General features: G+C 46.6%; 1 protein-coding gene across 1 annotated transcript in view; it reads right to left on the minus strand.

Moving 5' to 3' along the window:
• The window catches only part of LOC311129175 (cGMP-inhibited 3',5'-cyclic phosphodiesterase 3A-like), a gene marked incomplete at both ends in the record, with an annotated part of 99980 nt that overhangs the window by 23282 nt on the left and 62556 nt on the right, over window positions 1-14142 (minus strand). The window contains one exon of the mRNA XM_084161488.1: window positions 13492-13749. Within this exon, the coding sequence (XP_084017614.1) occupies window positions 13492-13749 (258 nt within the window). The remainder of the gene's footprint in view (window positions 1-13491; window positions 13750-14142) is intronic.

The raw sequence follows: 14142 nt of genomic DNA on the forward strand, positions 1-14142 counted from the left end.
GGTGTCCTGGAGGGCAGGTAGTTTGCCCCCGGTGATGCGTTGGGCAGACCGCACCACCCTCTGGAGAGCCCTGCGGTTGCGGGTGGTGCAGTTGCAGTACCAGGCGGTGATACAGCCCGACAGGATGCTCTCAATTGTGCATCTGTAAAAGTTTGTGAGGGTTTTAGGTGCCAAGTCAAATTTCTTCAGCCTCCTGAGCTATCTGTGTGGGTGGACCATTTCAGATCGTCAGTGATGTGTACGCTGAGGAACTTGAAGCTTTCCACCTTCTCCACTGTGGTCCCGTCGATGTGGATAGGGGCGTGCTCCCTCTGCTGTTTCCTGAAGTCCACGATCAGCTCCTTTGTTTTGTTGACGTTGAGTGAGAGGTTATTTACCACCGACACACACACGCACGGACGCACGCATGCACACCCACATGCACTCACACACAAACTGTCCCCTTCAGGAGGGAAATCTCAAAAAAGAAAACTTCAATATTCCGGAGTAGCACATCTCTTCTCTGGAATTTCAGAAAGTGTTTTGTCTAGCAGACCGAGCTTCACGACGTCGAAACAGCTCTTACACAAGAAACAGAGACGGAACTGCACAACCAGACATCCCCTAAAACAAACCAGTATTCTGATCCGAGGGAAGGAGGAAGGAAGGAAAGGGGCAATGTGGACTGGGTAGCAGATGTAAGGGCCTCACCTCCTCACTGCGACCTTCTCTAAATTGTGCTTTGATTACTTTTAACCTTCAGAGAGAGTAAGAGAAAGAGGGGGGAGAGAGAGAGAGAGAGAGAGAGAGAGAGAGAGAGAGAGAGAGAGAGAGAGAGAGAGAGAGAGAGAGAGAGAGAGAGAGAGAGTGGTGAACTCTTGTTCCTTACATTGGACGGACACTGTTTTATTCAGATAGACTCTGTGTTGACACAGCTGTAGAGAACCCCAGAAAAAACAGAAGCAGCTCAGGAACCAGAGGCTCTCAGTGGTGTTTGTCTGCACTCAGAAACTGACACAATATCACCTTTAATTCACAGGCTGAGAGTCTGGAGTGAGTCTGGAGTGAGTGGAGACCAGAAATGTGGTCAACAGTCTAGCTAGGAGAGTAGAGCGCTACAGTATCAGATACAGTAGATGGTGAAATAGCACAGAGGAAGAGACAGAGGGGGTAAGGGGTAGTGGGGTCTAGACTGCTGATGTAAAACTAAACACACGTGTATGTAGAACTTATAGGGAGTAAGGTAAGGGTCTGGGGACCGATACAGGATCAATACATGTGATATAAGGAGCTATATGTCTGTAAAGAACTGGCTGTTATGATAAAATGACCCCAGAGATGTAATTCAAAATATATAGCATTTGACCGAACACACACTGTGCATTATGAATATGTTCATGGTTGACTAGCCACAATGAGTAGTGCAATGCCTGGGTGTCTATGAGCCATGTCATGAACCCAACGTTTTTCCTTACCTGAAAACGTGACCTGACAAGGAAAAACTGGGCCCTAGTTACAGCCTACATAACTCCATCAGCAGAATCCATAAAGAGTTCAATGAGGCTGTTTAAGTTTCTCTGGGTATCCTGCATAGCATCACACGCTTTATTTAGTCTCACCTCCGCACTAAGTGTCTGCATGCATTTTGAAGTGCTGGCCTTGTAAAACATTAAAAGCCTTCTGTGGGAATGTGCGTCACTGCTCACTACATTATAGGGTCTTTCCAGCACGGGGAGGTGAAATGGGGATGTGTGTGTGTGTGTGCATGTGTGTGTGTGTGTGTGTGTGTGTGTGTGTGTGTGTGTGTGTAAAAGGTGGTAACTAACAGAAAAGCGTTTTCATTGAAAAGTTAGTTCATTAAATCGGCAGAATTTAAATTTTCAGGTTGTTAATGCACAAAACCTGTGTGTGTATGTGTGTGTGTATTTGTGTGTGTGTCTGCGTACATACTGTACATACACTACCGGTCAGAAGTTTTAGAACACCTAATCGTTCAAGGGTTTTTCTTTATTTTTACTATTTTCTACAATGTAGAATAATAGTGAAGACATCAAAACTATGAAATAACCAAAAAAGTGTTAAACAAATCAAAATATATTTGAGATTTGAGATTTGAGGTTCTTCAAATAGCCACCCTTTGCCTTGATGACAGCTTTGCACACTCTTGGCATTCTCTCAACCAGCTTCACCTGGAATGATTTTCCAACAGTCTTGAAGGAGTTCCCACATATGTTGAGCACTTGTTGGCTGCTTTTCCTTCACTCTGCCGTCCGACTCATCCCAAACCATCTCAATTTGGTTGAGGTCGGGGGATTGTGGAGGCCAAGTCATCTGATGCAGCACTCCATCACTCTCCTTCTTGGTAAAATAGCCCTTACACAACCTGGAGGTCATTGTCCTGTTGAAAAACAAATGATAGTCCCACTAAGCCCAACCAGATGGGATGGCGTATCGCTGCAGAATGCTGTGGTAGCCATGCTGGCTAAGTGTGCCTTGAATTCTAAATAAATCACAGACAGTGTCACCAGCAAAGCAGCCCCACACCATAACACCTCCTTCTCCATGCTTTAAGATGGGGAATACACATGCCGAGATCATCTGTTCACCCACACCGTGTCTCACAAAGACACGGCGGTTGGATCCAAAAATCTCCATTTTGGACTGCAAACCAAAGGACAAATTTCCACCGGTCTAATGTCCATTGCTCGTGTTTCTTGGCCCAAGCAAGTCTCTTCTTCTTATTGGTGTCCTTTAGTAGTGGTTTCTTTACAGCAATTCGACAATGAAGGCCTGATTCACACAGTCTCCTCTGAACAGTTGATGTTGAGATGTGTCTGTTACTTGAAGGAGGCATTCCACTGTGTGCAGCTCACCGTGCACTAACATAAAGAACATGAGCACATCTACTGCTGCTAAGCTTCCCAGTAAAGCAATAAAAACAAGTAAGTGCTCAAAATAGCCCACGTTAACATATGTAGCTTAAGAAACAAGGTTCATGAAATCAATAATTTGCTAGTAACAGATGACATTCATATTCTGACTATCTCTGAAACTCACTTAGATAATACCTTTGATGATACAGTGGTAGCAATTCAAGGTTATAACATTTACAGAAAATATAGAAATGCCAATGGTGGAGGTGTTGCTGTTTATATTCAGAACCACATTCCTGTGAAGATTAGAGAGGATCTCATGTTAAGTACTGCCTCACCTAAAGCCAATTCTGGTGGGAAGCTGCTATAGACCACCAAGTGCTAACAGTCACTATCTGGATAACGTGTGAAATGCTTGATAATGTATGTGATATCAATAGAGAGGTATACTTTCTGGGTGGTTTAAATATTGACTGGCTTTCATCAGGTTGCCCACTCAAGAGAAAGCTTCAAACTGTAACCAGTGCCTGCAAACTGGATCAGGTTATCAGTCAACCTACCAACGTGGTTACAAACATATTAACAATGACAAGCCACCGGGGTCTGACAACTTGGATGGAAAATAGCTGAGGATAATAGCGGACGATATTGCCACTCCTATTTGCCATATTTTCAATTTAAGCCTACTAGAATGTGTGTGCCCCCAGGCTTGGAGGGAAGCAAAAGTAATTCCGCTACCTAAGAATAGTAAAGCCCCCTTTACTAGCTCAAACAGCCAACCAATTAGCCTGTTACCAACCCTTAGTAAACTATTGGAAAAAATTGTGTTTGACCAGATACAATGCTATTTTACTGTAAACAAATTGACAACAAACTTTCAGCATGCTTATAGAGAAGGACATTCAACAAGCACAGCACTTACACACATGACTAATGATTGGCTGAGAGAAATTGATGATAAAAAGATTGTGGGGGCTGTTTTGTTATACTTCAGTGCGGCTATTGACATTATCGATCATAGTCTTCTGCTGGAAAAATGTATGTGTTATGGCTTTACACGCCCTGCTATAATGTGGATAAAGAGTTACTTGTCTAACAGAACACAGAGGGTGTTCTTTAATGGAAGCCTCTCAAACATAATCCAGGTAGAATCAGGAATTCCCCAGGGCAGCTGTCTAGGCCCCTTTCTTTTTTCCATCTTTACTAACGACATGCCACTGGCTTTGAGTAAAGCCAGTGTGTCTATGTATGCGGATGACTCAACACTATACACGTCAGCTACTACAGCAACTGAAATAACTCCAACACTTAACAAAGAGTTGCAGTTAGTTTCGGAATGGGTGTCAAGGAATAAGTTAGTCCTGAATATTTCCAAAACTAAAAGCATTGTATTTGGGTCAAATCATTCACTAACCCTAAACCTCAACTACATCTCGTAATGAATAATGTGGAAATTGAGCAAGTTGAGGTGACTAAACTGCTTGGAGTAACCCTGGATTGTAGACTGTCATGGTCAAAGCATATTGATACAACAGTAGCTAAGATGGGGAGAAGTCTGTCCATAATTAACCACTGCTCTGCCTTCTTAACAACACTATCAACAAGGCAGGTCCTACAGGCCCTAGTTTTGTCGCACCTAGACTACTGTTCAGTAGTGTGGTAAGGTGCCACAAAGAGGGACTTGGGAAAATTGCAGTTGGCTCAGAACAGGGCAGCATGGCTGGCCCTTAAAAGTACACGGAGAGCTAACATTAGTGACATGCATGTCAGTCTCTCCTGGCTCAGAGTGGAAGAGAGATTGACTTCATCACTGCTTGTTTTTGTAAGAGGTGTCGGACACCCATGCATACCCCACAAGACGTGCCACCAGAGTTCTCTTCACAGTCCCCAAGTCCAGAACAGACTATGGGAGGCGCACAGTACTACATAGAGCCATGACTACATGGAACTCTATTCCACATCAGGTAACTGATGCAAGCAGTAGAATCAGATTTAAAAAACTGGTAAAAATACACACCTATGGAACAGCGGAGACTGTGAAGCAACACAAACATAGACACATGCATACAAACACACAATAACATATGCACTATACACACATGTACACATGGATTTTGTGTTATAGACATGTGGTAGTAGAGTAGAGGCCTGAGGGCATACACTTAATATGTTGTGAAATCTGTTATGAATGTATTGTAATGTTTTTTTAAATGTATAACTGCCTTAATTTTGCTGGACCCCAGGAAGAGTAGCTGCTGCCTTGGATCCATAATAAAATACAAATTGTTCGTCATGACATTGTGTGCTTCCTGGTGAGCCTTTTCGGAGGGCTAAATAATGAAAAATCCTAACAGTCATAAACCATGGTTCTCTTTTTACATGGATAATTTAAGGACTAGAACATTCGTCATGAGACTAACTTCTGATAAGCTAACAGTCCACCCATAAAGCTGTCTGCTCATCTGCTGACTTACTAGGCAAATCATTAATGAGTGAAAGCCAAGAAGAGGATAGAGTCTACAGTTAAAGGACTACTTAAAACCCAGTTGGCGGAAAACACTTGAACTTTAGTTCAACGCTAGAAAAGTTGGCAAGATGGCAGCATCAGAGGAGGAGCTGGAGAGGCTAAAACAGAAGCGGTCAGCAGCCCAGACTGCGTTTACTAGAAGAGCCAATTACCTCGCCTCCAGAGCTAGTGCACTGGGGGAAAGTGAAATGAGAAGTGAGTGGAGGAACTTTAAAGTGGATCACTCCAGAGTCAGAGATGCAGGGTTTGAGTATGCCACGGCCCTGAGAGAAGTGGACGACGATGAAGTCAAAAAGAAGGCGGAAAACATTGACGGAAAAACAACAGAATGTGACTGTAAGTTTTATGAAACTGAACAAATCATCCTGATCAGCTTCTGGACAAGGTTCGCTGAGGCGGAAATTACCACCCTCACTGAAGAGGCTGGATCAGCCATGGACCAGGCAGAGGCAACCGATCACCACCATATGACCAGGAGGGAATGTGAATTGATTCATAGGAACCTGGAACGGGAGGTCTACAACTTCGAACGAGGATTGGATGAGTGGAAAGATTTGATCCCTCGGTCCAAGGCAACAGAGTCAAAGGACCAGATCCGGAAGTTGAAGAAAAGGTGTGAAAAAATGTGGGATGAGTGGGCATGGAAAGGCGGTTCTCAATCCGAAGACAAAGAGAAACTGGGAAGAGTGAAAACTGTGGAGCAGGAGGAGCCAGTTGGGGCTTACAACTACAGGCCCCAGATCAGCCTAGAACGTGCACGCTTGCCCATGTTTACTGGTAATATGAGGGATTACTACCGCTGGAAAGCTGAATGGGAGGACTTGCAACGTCTGGGAAACCCTCATGGATTGGAAAATGTTGAGGAAATTCCATCTCTTGGGAAGCCTAGATGAAAGAGTCAAGAGGGACCTCGTATTGTCCAGCTGTGGATCCACCAACGACGTGTTCAGGCTCCTGGACAACAAGTACGGAAATAAGCCGAAAATAGTGCTGCTGATTGCACAAGAAGTGCAAGGACTTTTCTCCATCAAAGGAAACCATCCGAGGAAGACAATCGAACTGATTCAAGCCGTGGAGAGAGCTCTTCGTGACCTACAAGTCTTAGGGGAGGAAGATGCTGTAAAGAACCGAGTGGTTGTGCAGTCGATTGAAAGTAAGCTTCCTGACTCCCTGAAAGAAAAGTGGTTAACACACAAAAATGACCCTGGAAGCGGGTTTTCACCACGCAACCACTTTGACTGTCTACTGCAATACTTTAAAAAGCAGGAGGACATTCTTGAGGAGCTAGACCAGCTACAGCCTAGCCCGGCGGACAATACTGAGAGGTCAAGCGAAAAGAAAAAAGAAAGGAGGGCATTCACCAGAGCCACATCAGGAAACACCCTAAAGGGCTCTCAACCAAGCTCATGCATCATGAGAACGGAGGTAGGCTGTTCGCCTGCAAGGTCTTCAAGAAGCTCAATCTGACAGGCAAGAAGGCTCAGCTTAGGAGAGCAGGAGCATGCTTTAAGTGCTTGTGCCTTCATGTTGACGATGGCGGCTGCCAAAAGTATCTATGCTTAAAGGATGACTGTCAGAAAGAGGGCTCTTCAGACCACAATTACTTGCTCTGTCCAAAGCCACAGATCAAGAAGAAAGAGGAAAAGAGTGGAGAGCAGAGCGAGGCAAAATTTGGGAAAAGGTGGCTTGGACTAACCAACAAACAGGAGGAGCTCCTTGCCAAACTTTCTCCAGAGCTGCGAGCAGAGTTCAAAGAAGCCTTGTCAAATAAGATCACGACAAAAGTGTGTGCTAGCACCGGTTGTGAGCCAAAAGAGTGCCCTGTCATAATGATGCTGTTGGATGTGACGACAAACTCTGGCCAGCTAGTCGGTACGTTGATTGATCTCGCTTCAGATACTAATTATATCTCTAATAAAGCAGCAGAGCGTCTCAAGCTAAATGGTGAGAACATTAAGTTGATTGTCCAAGGTGTTGGAGGGATGGAGAAAACCATTACTACCAAGAAGTATACCCTGAGGCTGAGAGTAAAAACTCCCAAAGGTACAATAGCAGAGCACAAACTCCTTTGTTACGGCTTGGAAGATGTTGCGAAGGTGAACCAGGCTGTCACGCCACAGCATCTGCAGAAGTTCTTTCCAAATGTTCCACTCAAGGACTTGGTCCGGCCCGAAAAGATCGACCTGTTGATTAGCCACAGGGAGGGTCGCCTGGTCCCACAGCCAGTCAGAGTAGTTGGAGACCTCGTCCTCTGGGATGGCCCCCTTGGGAAGACTGTTGCTGGAACGCATCCTGACCTCTTTGAAGTGATAGACCTAGCAGTACACAGGTCTGAAACACATTTCGCTAGGTCAATGAGAACAGCTTCAAGGGCGTACAAAGAGATTCTCGTGAAGACGGAAGGACCCAGTGGAGTTTCGGTGGAAGAAGAAGACGCAATCCTCCGAAACACTGCAACTACCAACAAATACGTTTTTGAATGGTTCAAGTGGGACAGTATTGGCGCCGCCTGTGATCCTCAGTGTGGTGGCTGCAGATGCGGTAGGTGCCCCCCTGGAGGCAAGGAAATGACCCTAGGAGAGGAAAGAGACTTGGAGAAAATAAAGGAATGTCTCACCTACGTGCAAGCTGACAAGCACAGCGAATCCCCTCACTGGGACGCAGCTTACCCGTGGAAAGGAGACCCCGCAACGCTGCCTGACAATCGACGTGCAGTGGAAGCAACCTTTTTAAACACTGAGAAACGACTGGAGAGGGAGCTGGAATGGAAGGCTGCGTACAGAGAGCAAATCCACGATATGGTCTCAAGAAGGGCTGCCGTTAAAGTCACCCAAGAGGAAATCGATAGCTGGAAGGGACCTAAGTGGTATATCAGTCATTTAGTTGCTCCTAATCCTCACTCAACCACTACCCCTGTAAGAATTGTCTGGAACAGTAGCCAAGAATTCATGGGAATAAGTTTAAATTACCTACTGTACAAGGGTCCTGACGTCCTAAATCAGATAAGGGGCGTGCTTCTGAGATTCAGGAATGGGTTGTACGCCGCCCTGGGCGATGTGACATTTTTTTACAACTCTGTCTGGCTAGAAGACAAAGAAGTACACCTCCATCGATTCCTCTGGAGAGACAATCCTGAGGAGGTGATCGAAGTCTTTGCTGTCGTCAGGGTCAACATTGGCGATAAACCTGCTGGTTGTATCGCCCAGATGGCAATGAGAGAAACAGCCAACCTGCTCAGTTTGCAGCCATGGTTGAGGAGCGCAGAGTTGTGGTAGAAGATAGTTATGTGGATGACATCTTGACGTCCCACAATGATTTGCGGATACTGGAGAAAATCACCAAAGGAGTGGAAAAGATCTTAAAGGCTGGAGGCTTCTCCCTTAAGCCATGGGTCTTATCAGGCCAAAGTGGGAGGTCCGCAACCACAACTGATGCCAGTATCAGTAAGACAACTGTGAGTGTGCCCAAAACGCTGGTGTTACCCAACCAGATGCGGGACGAAGAAAGCAAAGCACTTGGAGTCAGCTATGAACCAGAGACTGACAAACTTCGTGTGATGACCTCCATAAATTTCTCAAAGACGAGAGGAAAGATGAGGACAGGAGTCGATTTGCGCGAAGAGGAAGTCAGAGGTAAAACTCCAAACCCATTGACCCGTCGGATGCTGCTAAGCCAGATCGCTGGATTCTACGACCCCATTGGTCTTGCCACACCCGCAAAGCAGAAAGGGGTGATGCTTGTGAGAGAAGCTTACCAAGAAGCGAGAATAAGCAGTCCAGTTAAGGACACTTGGGATGACCCACTCTCACCAAAACTACGGGAGGCTTCCATAAGACTCCTCGAAGAATATGTGAGACTTGCCCAGATCAGGTTCGAAAGAAGCCTCACACCAACTGGAACCATAGGCCATCCAATGGGAGTCACGTTTTCAGATGGGAGTGAGGCTTCCTACGGCGTGGTGCTCTATCTCCGTTGGGAGACGCAGAATGGGGTCGTAGTGAGGCTGGTTGAGTCAAAAGCAAAGCTTACCCCTCTCAACCAGAAAGGAGACGTGATTAAGGCAGAGGTATGTGGTGCTGTCTTTTCGATCCGCCTGAGAAAATACCTTGTAAAGCACTGCCGCATCAAGGTCGCACGCTGGGTCCACTTCGTGGATAGCCAAACAATCCTGGGGGCAATTCACAAGGATAGCTATGGCTACCAAACTTTCTTCGCTAACCGCATCGGAGAGATCCAGAAGGCTGGACCAGTGGAAGACTGGAGGTGGATTGAGGGCAACCTGAACATAGCAGACATCATCACAAGGGGAGCAACTCCTGAGGAACTCGATGAAGGGTCAGAGTGGCAACAAGGCCCAGAGTTCCTGAGTTGGCCTGATTCTGAGTGGCCTGTGAAAACGGCCAGTGAGATAGTGACCAGCGTGGCTGATGACGTTAAAAGGTTGCAGTGAAGAGCGTTCTCAGCTGTAGTCACCAGGTCTCAGGCAGATAAATTCTCAGGCCCCAGCAATACTGATGTTGGGGCAAACTTGCAAGACTCCGCACCGCAACCGCAGATGAAAGACCAAGGTCCAACTCCAGCAGTAGAGAGGCCAAAGAGGAAGCCCTGGGGTGTAGCTCTAGTGCGCCTTGTTGGGCCCGAACGATTCAGTAGCTTGTCTAAATTGTGTGGAACAATCGCCTGGGTTCGAAGAGCTGCAGAATCCTGGCTGAGGACAAGCTACCAAGCCTCGAGCTCAGCAAAGTGGGAGGTGAGGGGCCCCAGGCTGTCTGTGGGAGAGAGAACGGCGGCTTTCCAAGACCTAGCCCTTGCGGCCCAAGACGGCGTGAACTTTCAGGATACGACCTTAAACCGCCTTGTTGTGATTAAAGATGACAACAATGGACTCTTACTTTGTGGTGTTAGAGTCCAGTCTTGGAATGAAGACGGAACCGCTGTACCTTTAATCCCGTTCCGGTCGTGGCTGGGGGCCTTGCTTGCGAGGGAAGCTCACGAAGCGAATCACGAAGGGGTAGCTGCCACACTGCTGCACACTAAAAGAAAGGCCTGGGTTGTGCAAGGTCGGAGGACAGTGAAGGTGGTCAACAGGTGCATCACTTGCAAGAAGCAAAGAGCCCGGCTGTGCCAGCAAGTGATGAGCGCTCTTCCTCAGGAACGTACCAGTAGAGCGAACCCATTCGAGTATACTACACTAGACCTATTTGGACCCTTTGAAGTGAGGGACGCTGTTAAGAAAAGAACCAAGAAAAAGGTCTGGGGAGTCGTGTATTGCTGCATGACTTCCAGAGCCGTCCATGCTGATCTCGTCGACGACCAGTCTTCTGAGAGCTTTCTTCAGGCCTACTCCCGGTTCACTGCTCTGAGGGGGCATCCCAAAAAGCTATGGTCAGACAGAGGCACAAACTTCGTGGGCGCCAGGCCTGCTCTGAGAGTGCTACACAAGCACCTGGCCTGTTTGCAGAAGGCATCCGTTGAAGACAAGGCTGCCAGAAATAGCACAGAGTGGCAATGGGACTTTCATCCTGCAGACTCGCCACACAGGAATGAAGCAGCAGAGGCAGCTGTCAAGCTCCTTAAAATAGCTCTTAACAGTCTTGGCGGAACAACTGGCTGCTACACCTGGGGGGAGTTCCAGACCCTTCTCTACTCTGCAGCCAACTTGACTAATGAGCGACCCATCGACGCCAGGGCACAGGAACAAGAGGACTCAGTGGAGTACTTGACCCCCAACTCACTTATCCTGGGGCGCACCGGACAGGGAGGAGACATACACGGAATCGACATGGAAACCCGCTCTTGGCGCAGACTGAGGGCTGTCCAGGCTGGAGTCGACAGGTTCTGGAAGAAATGGAGTGAACTGGCAGGACCAAACTTGTTCATACGACACAAGTGACACAGAGCAGAGAGAAGTATCAAGGTTGGAGACGTAGTCTGGATTGCGGACCAGAACGCTCTAAGGGGGCAGTTCCGGCTCGGCCGGGTTGCTACAACATATCCAGACGAGAAGGGGGTTGTCCGGGATGCGGACATAACAACCTGCATGGGTCTTCCTGCTCCCATGGTTCCCAGGGCCCGGAGAAAGGACTCTACCATGCACACGACAATCGTCATTCGCAGGGATGTGCGGAGGTTGGTGATCTTGATTCCTGCTGAAGACCAAGAGGAGGTAAGATAAGTCCTCGCCATGGGTACCCAAAGACTGTGACTCTGTGTTCTTTGCTTAGCTAGCGGGTAACCCTGGGAGGCAACTGAGTGCTTCAAGGGCAAACCTACACTCAGTAGGAGGAAAGGTGGTGGAGCCTACCTCCTTAGTTAATACATATTTGTTTGTAAATGCCTTTAGTTTGAAATTCTCACTGAGAGACTCAAGAGACTGTGCCCTCCTTGGATCTTCGATCAGTCGGCCAAGTGGGAGGTGTTGAGACTTCTAGCTCACTCAGGAAAAGAAAAAAGAAAAAAACACACATATATATATATATATATATATATATATATATATATAAATAGATAAAAGAGAAGCAAATGGGTCTGATGTGTTCAATTAAATGGGAAACAAGTGATTTCTTTAAGTTTCTTAGATGCTCGGATATGTTACATTATGTGCGCATGCGCAGCTTCACTAGAGACTTAAATTATGGTACCTGGTAATCATTTCACGGCAGATAATCATCTGGAGCACACAGCCCGTTGGTATGTAACTGTGAACTACTCACAGTCTAGCATTAATGTTTAAGTCACTTATATGTTTGAGCACTGAACGTTTACCTCACTGTGTCGGTGTTAGTTGGCCGAGAGTAACTTGTAGCTCGCTGGGTGCGGTAGCTCAGCGACCCAGATGCTGTATAGCATTAGGCTATCATTATCAGCCATTTGCGTTGTGCTGATTGTTCAGAGCACTCTGCTGGTTTCTGGTGGCGGTGGTGATAGCGGTGGTTTGGTTCGGTGATCCATGGTGGAGCGCCGCGTTGTGTTGCGTTTGTGCGTGTGTGGGTCCTATGGACGAGGCATGTGGTGGCATGGGTTCTGTGTCCTGTGGCAGCGTCTGTGGCAGCGTCTGTGGCAACGGCGGAGTCGCTGTGCGCATGCTCCTCTGGCGCTAGGCATTCTGGGTGATGTAGTCAATGCTGTTTTAAGCCAGATTTGCCACATTTTTGATGGTGTTGTAGGCTTATTTGATTTTCATTATTTACATTATTATTATATTATATTATTTGAATAATATTTACATTATATATTTGAATAATATATTGTCATTATTTGTTTGTTGTAATTCAGGTTTATGACCTGTGGTCATTTGATTTAAAATAAAATTAAGGACAAAACACGAGTCATGACATTGTGTGCTTCCTGGTGAGCCTTTTCGGAGGGCTAAATAACGAAAAATCCGAACACAAATACAAAACTCTGTGAAGCATTTATTTGGCCTGCAATTTCTGAGGCTGGTAACTCTAATGAACTTATCCTCTGCAGCAGCGGTAACTCTGTGTCTTCCATTCCTGTGGCGGTCCTCATGAGAGCCAGTTTCAACATAGCGCATGTTTTTTGCGACTGCACTTGAAGAAACTTTAAAAGTTCTTGAAATGTTTCGTATTGACTGACCTTCATGTCTTAAAGTAATGATGGACTGTCGTTTCTCTTTGCTTATTTGAGCTGTTCTTGCCATAATATGGACTTGGTCTTTTACCAAATAGGGCTATCTTCTGTATACCCCTCCTACCTTGTCACAACACAACTGATTGGCTCAAACGCATTAAGAAGGAAAGAAATTCCACAAATTAACTTTTAAGAAGGCACATCTGTTAATTGAAATGCATTCCACATGACTACCCCATGAAGCTGGTTGAGAGAATGCCACTAGTGTGCAAAGCTGTCATCAAGGCAAAGGGTGGCTATTTGAAGAATCTCAAATATAAAATATATTTTGATTTGTTTAACACTTTTTTGGTTACTACATGATTCCATATGTGTTATTTAATAGTTTTGATGTCTTCACTATTATTCTACAATGTAGAAAATAGTAAAAATAAAGAAAAACCCTGGAATGAGTAGGTGTGTCCAAACTTTTGACTGGTACTGTACGTACATGTGTCTATAAAAGTAAATAGCCTTTACCTTTGGGATGGCCAGTTTCTCTCTCTCTGGCCAGTCCTCAGAATCGGAGCAGGTGTGTGTGTCGCTGAGTGCCTGCAGAGGGCTGATCCGAGGCCGGTGCAGCGGCTGCAGACTGATCTGGGTACTGAGCAGGTTACTGACAGCCCGCAGGGAACTGCAAGTGTTGGGGGGCAGGGAGGGGTCCGCCAGCAGGTCTGAGATCAATCCATGGGCTTCCCCCATCAACGCTATGTCCACCACCACACTGGTGCCCGACGACTTGAGGAAGAGAGAGAGAGAGAGAGAGATAGAGAGGGCGAGGGAGAGGGAGAGGGAGAGAGAGGGAGAGAGAGGATGGAGAGAGAGAGAAGGAGAGAGAGAGAGGGAGAGAGAGAGAGAGAGAGAGAGAGAGAGAGGGAAGGAGAAGGACAAGAAGCAAGGGAGTGTAGGGGAGAGAAAGATGGTGAAAGAGAGTCAGTTAGTGCATCTCCTGTTCAGGAAAGCTGACGCGGTGCAAAGGTGACGCTATCGCTTTGCTAGGCAGACGTCACGGCATGCTGACGCACACCGTTTCTGCCTCTGCCCTGATACGTACCTGTGTGTGGGGGGAGGGGGGATTGCAGAGGAGGAGAGACAAAGAGGGCCAACAATGAGGTTAAGAGAGAGGAAGAG

The sequence above is a fragment of the Coregonus lavaretus genome (assembly GCF_964263955.1).
Source record: "Coregonus lavaretus genome assembly, chromosome: 5".
Taxonomy (NCBI): Eukaryota; Metazoa; Chordata; class Actinopteri; order Salmoniformes; family Salmonidae; genus Coregonus; species Coregonus lavaretus.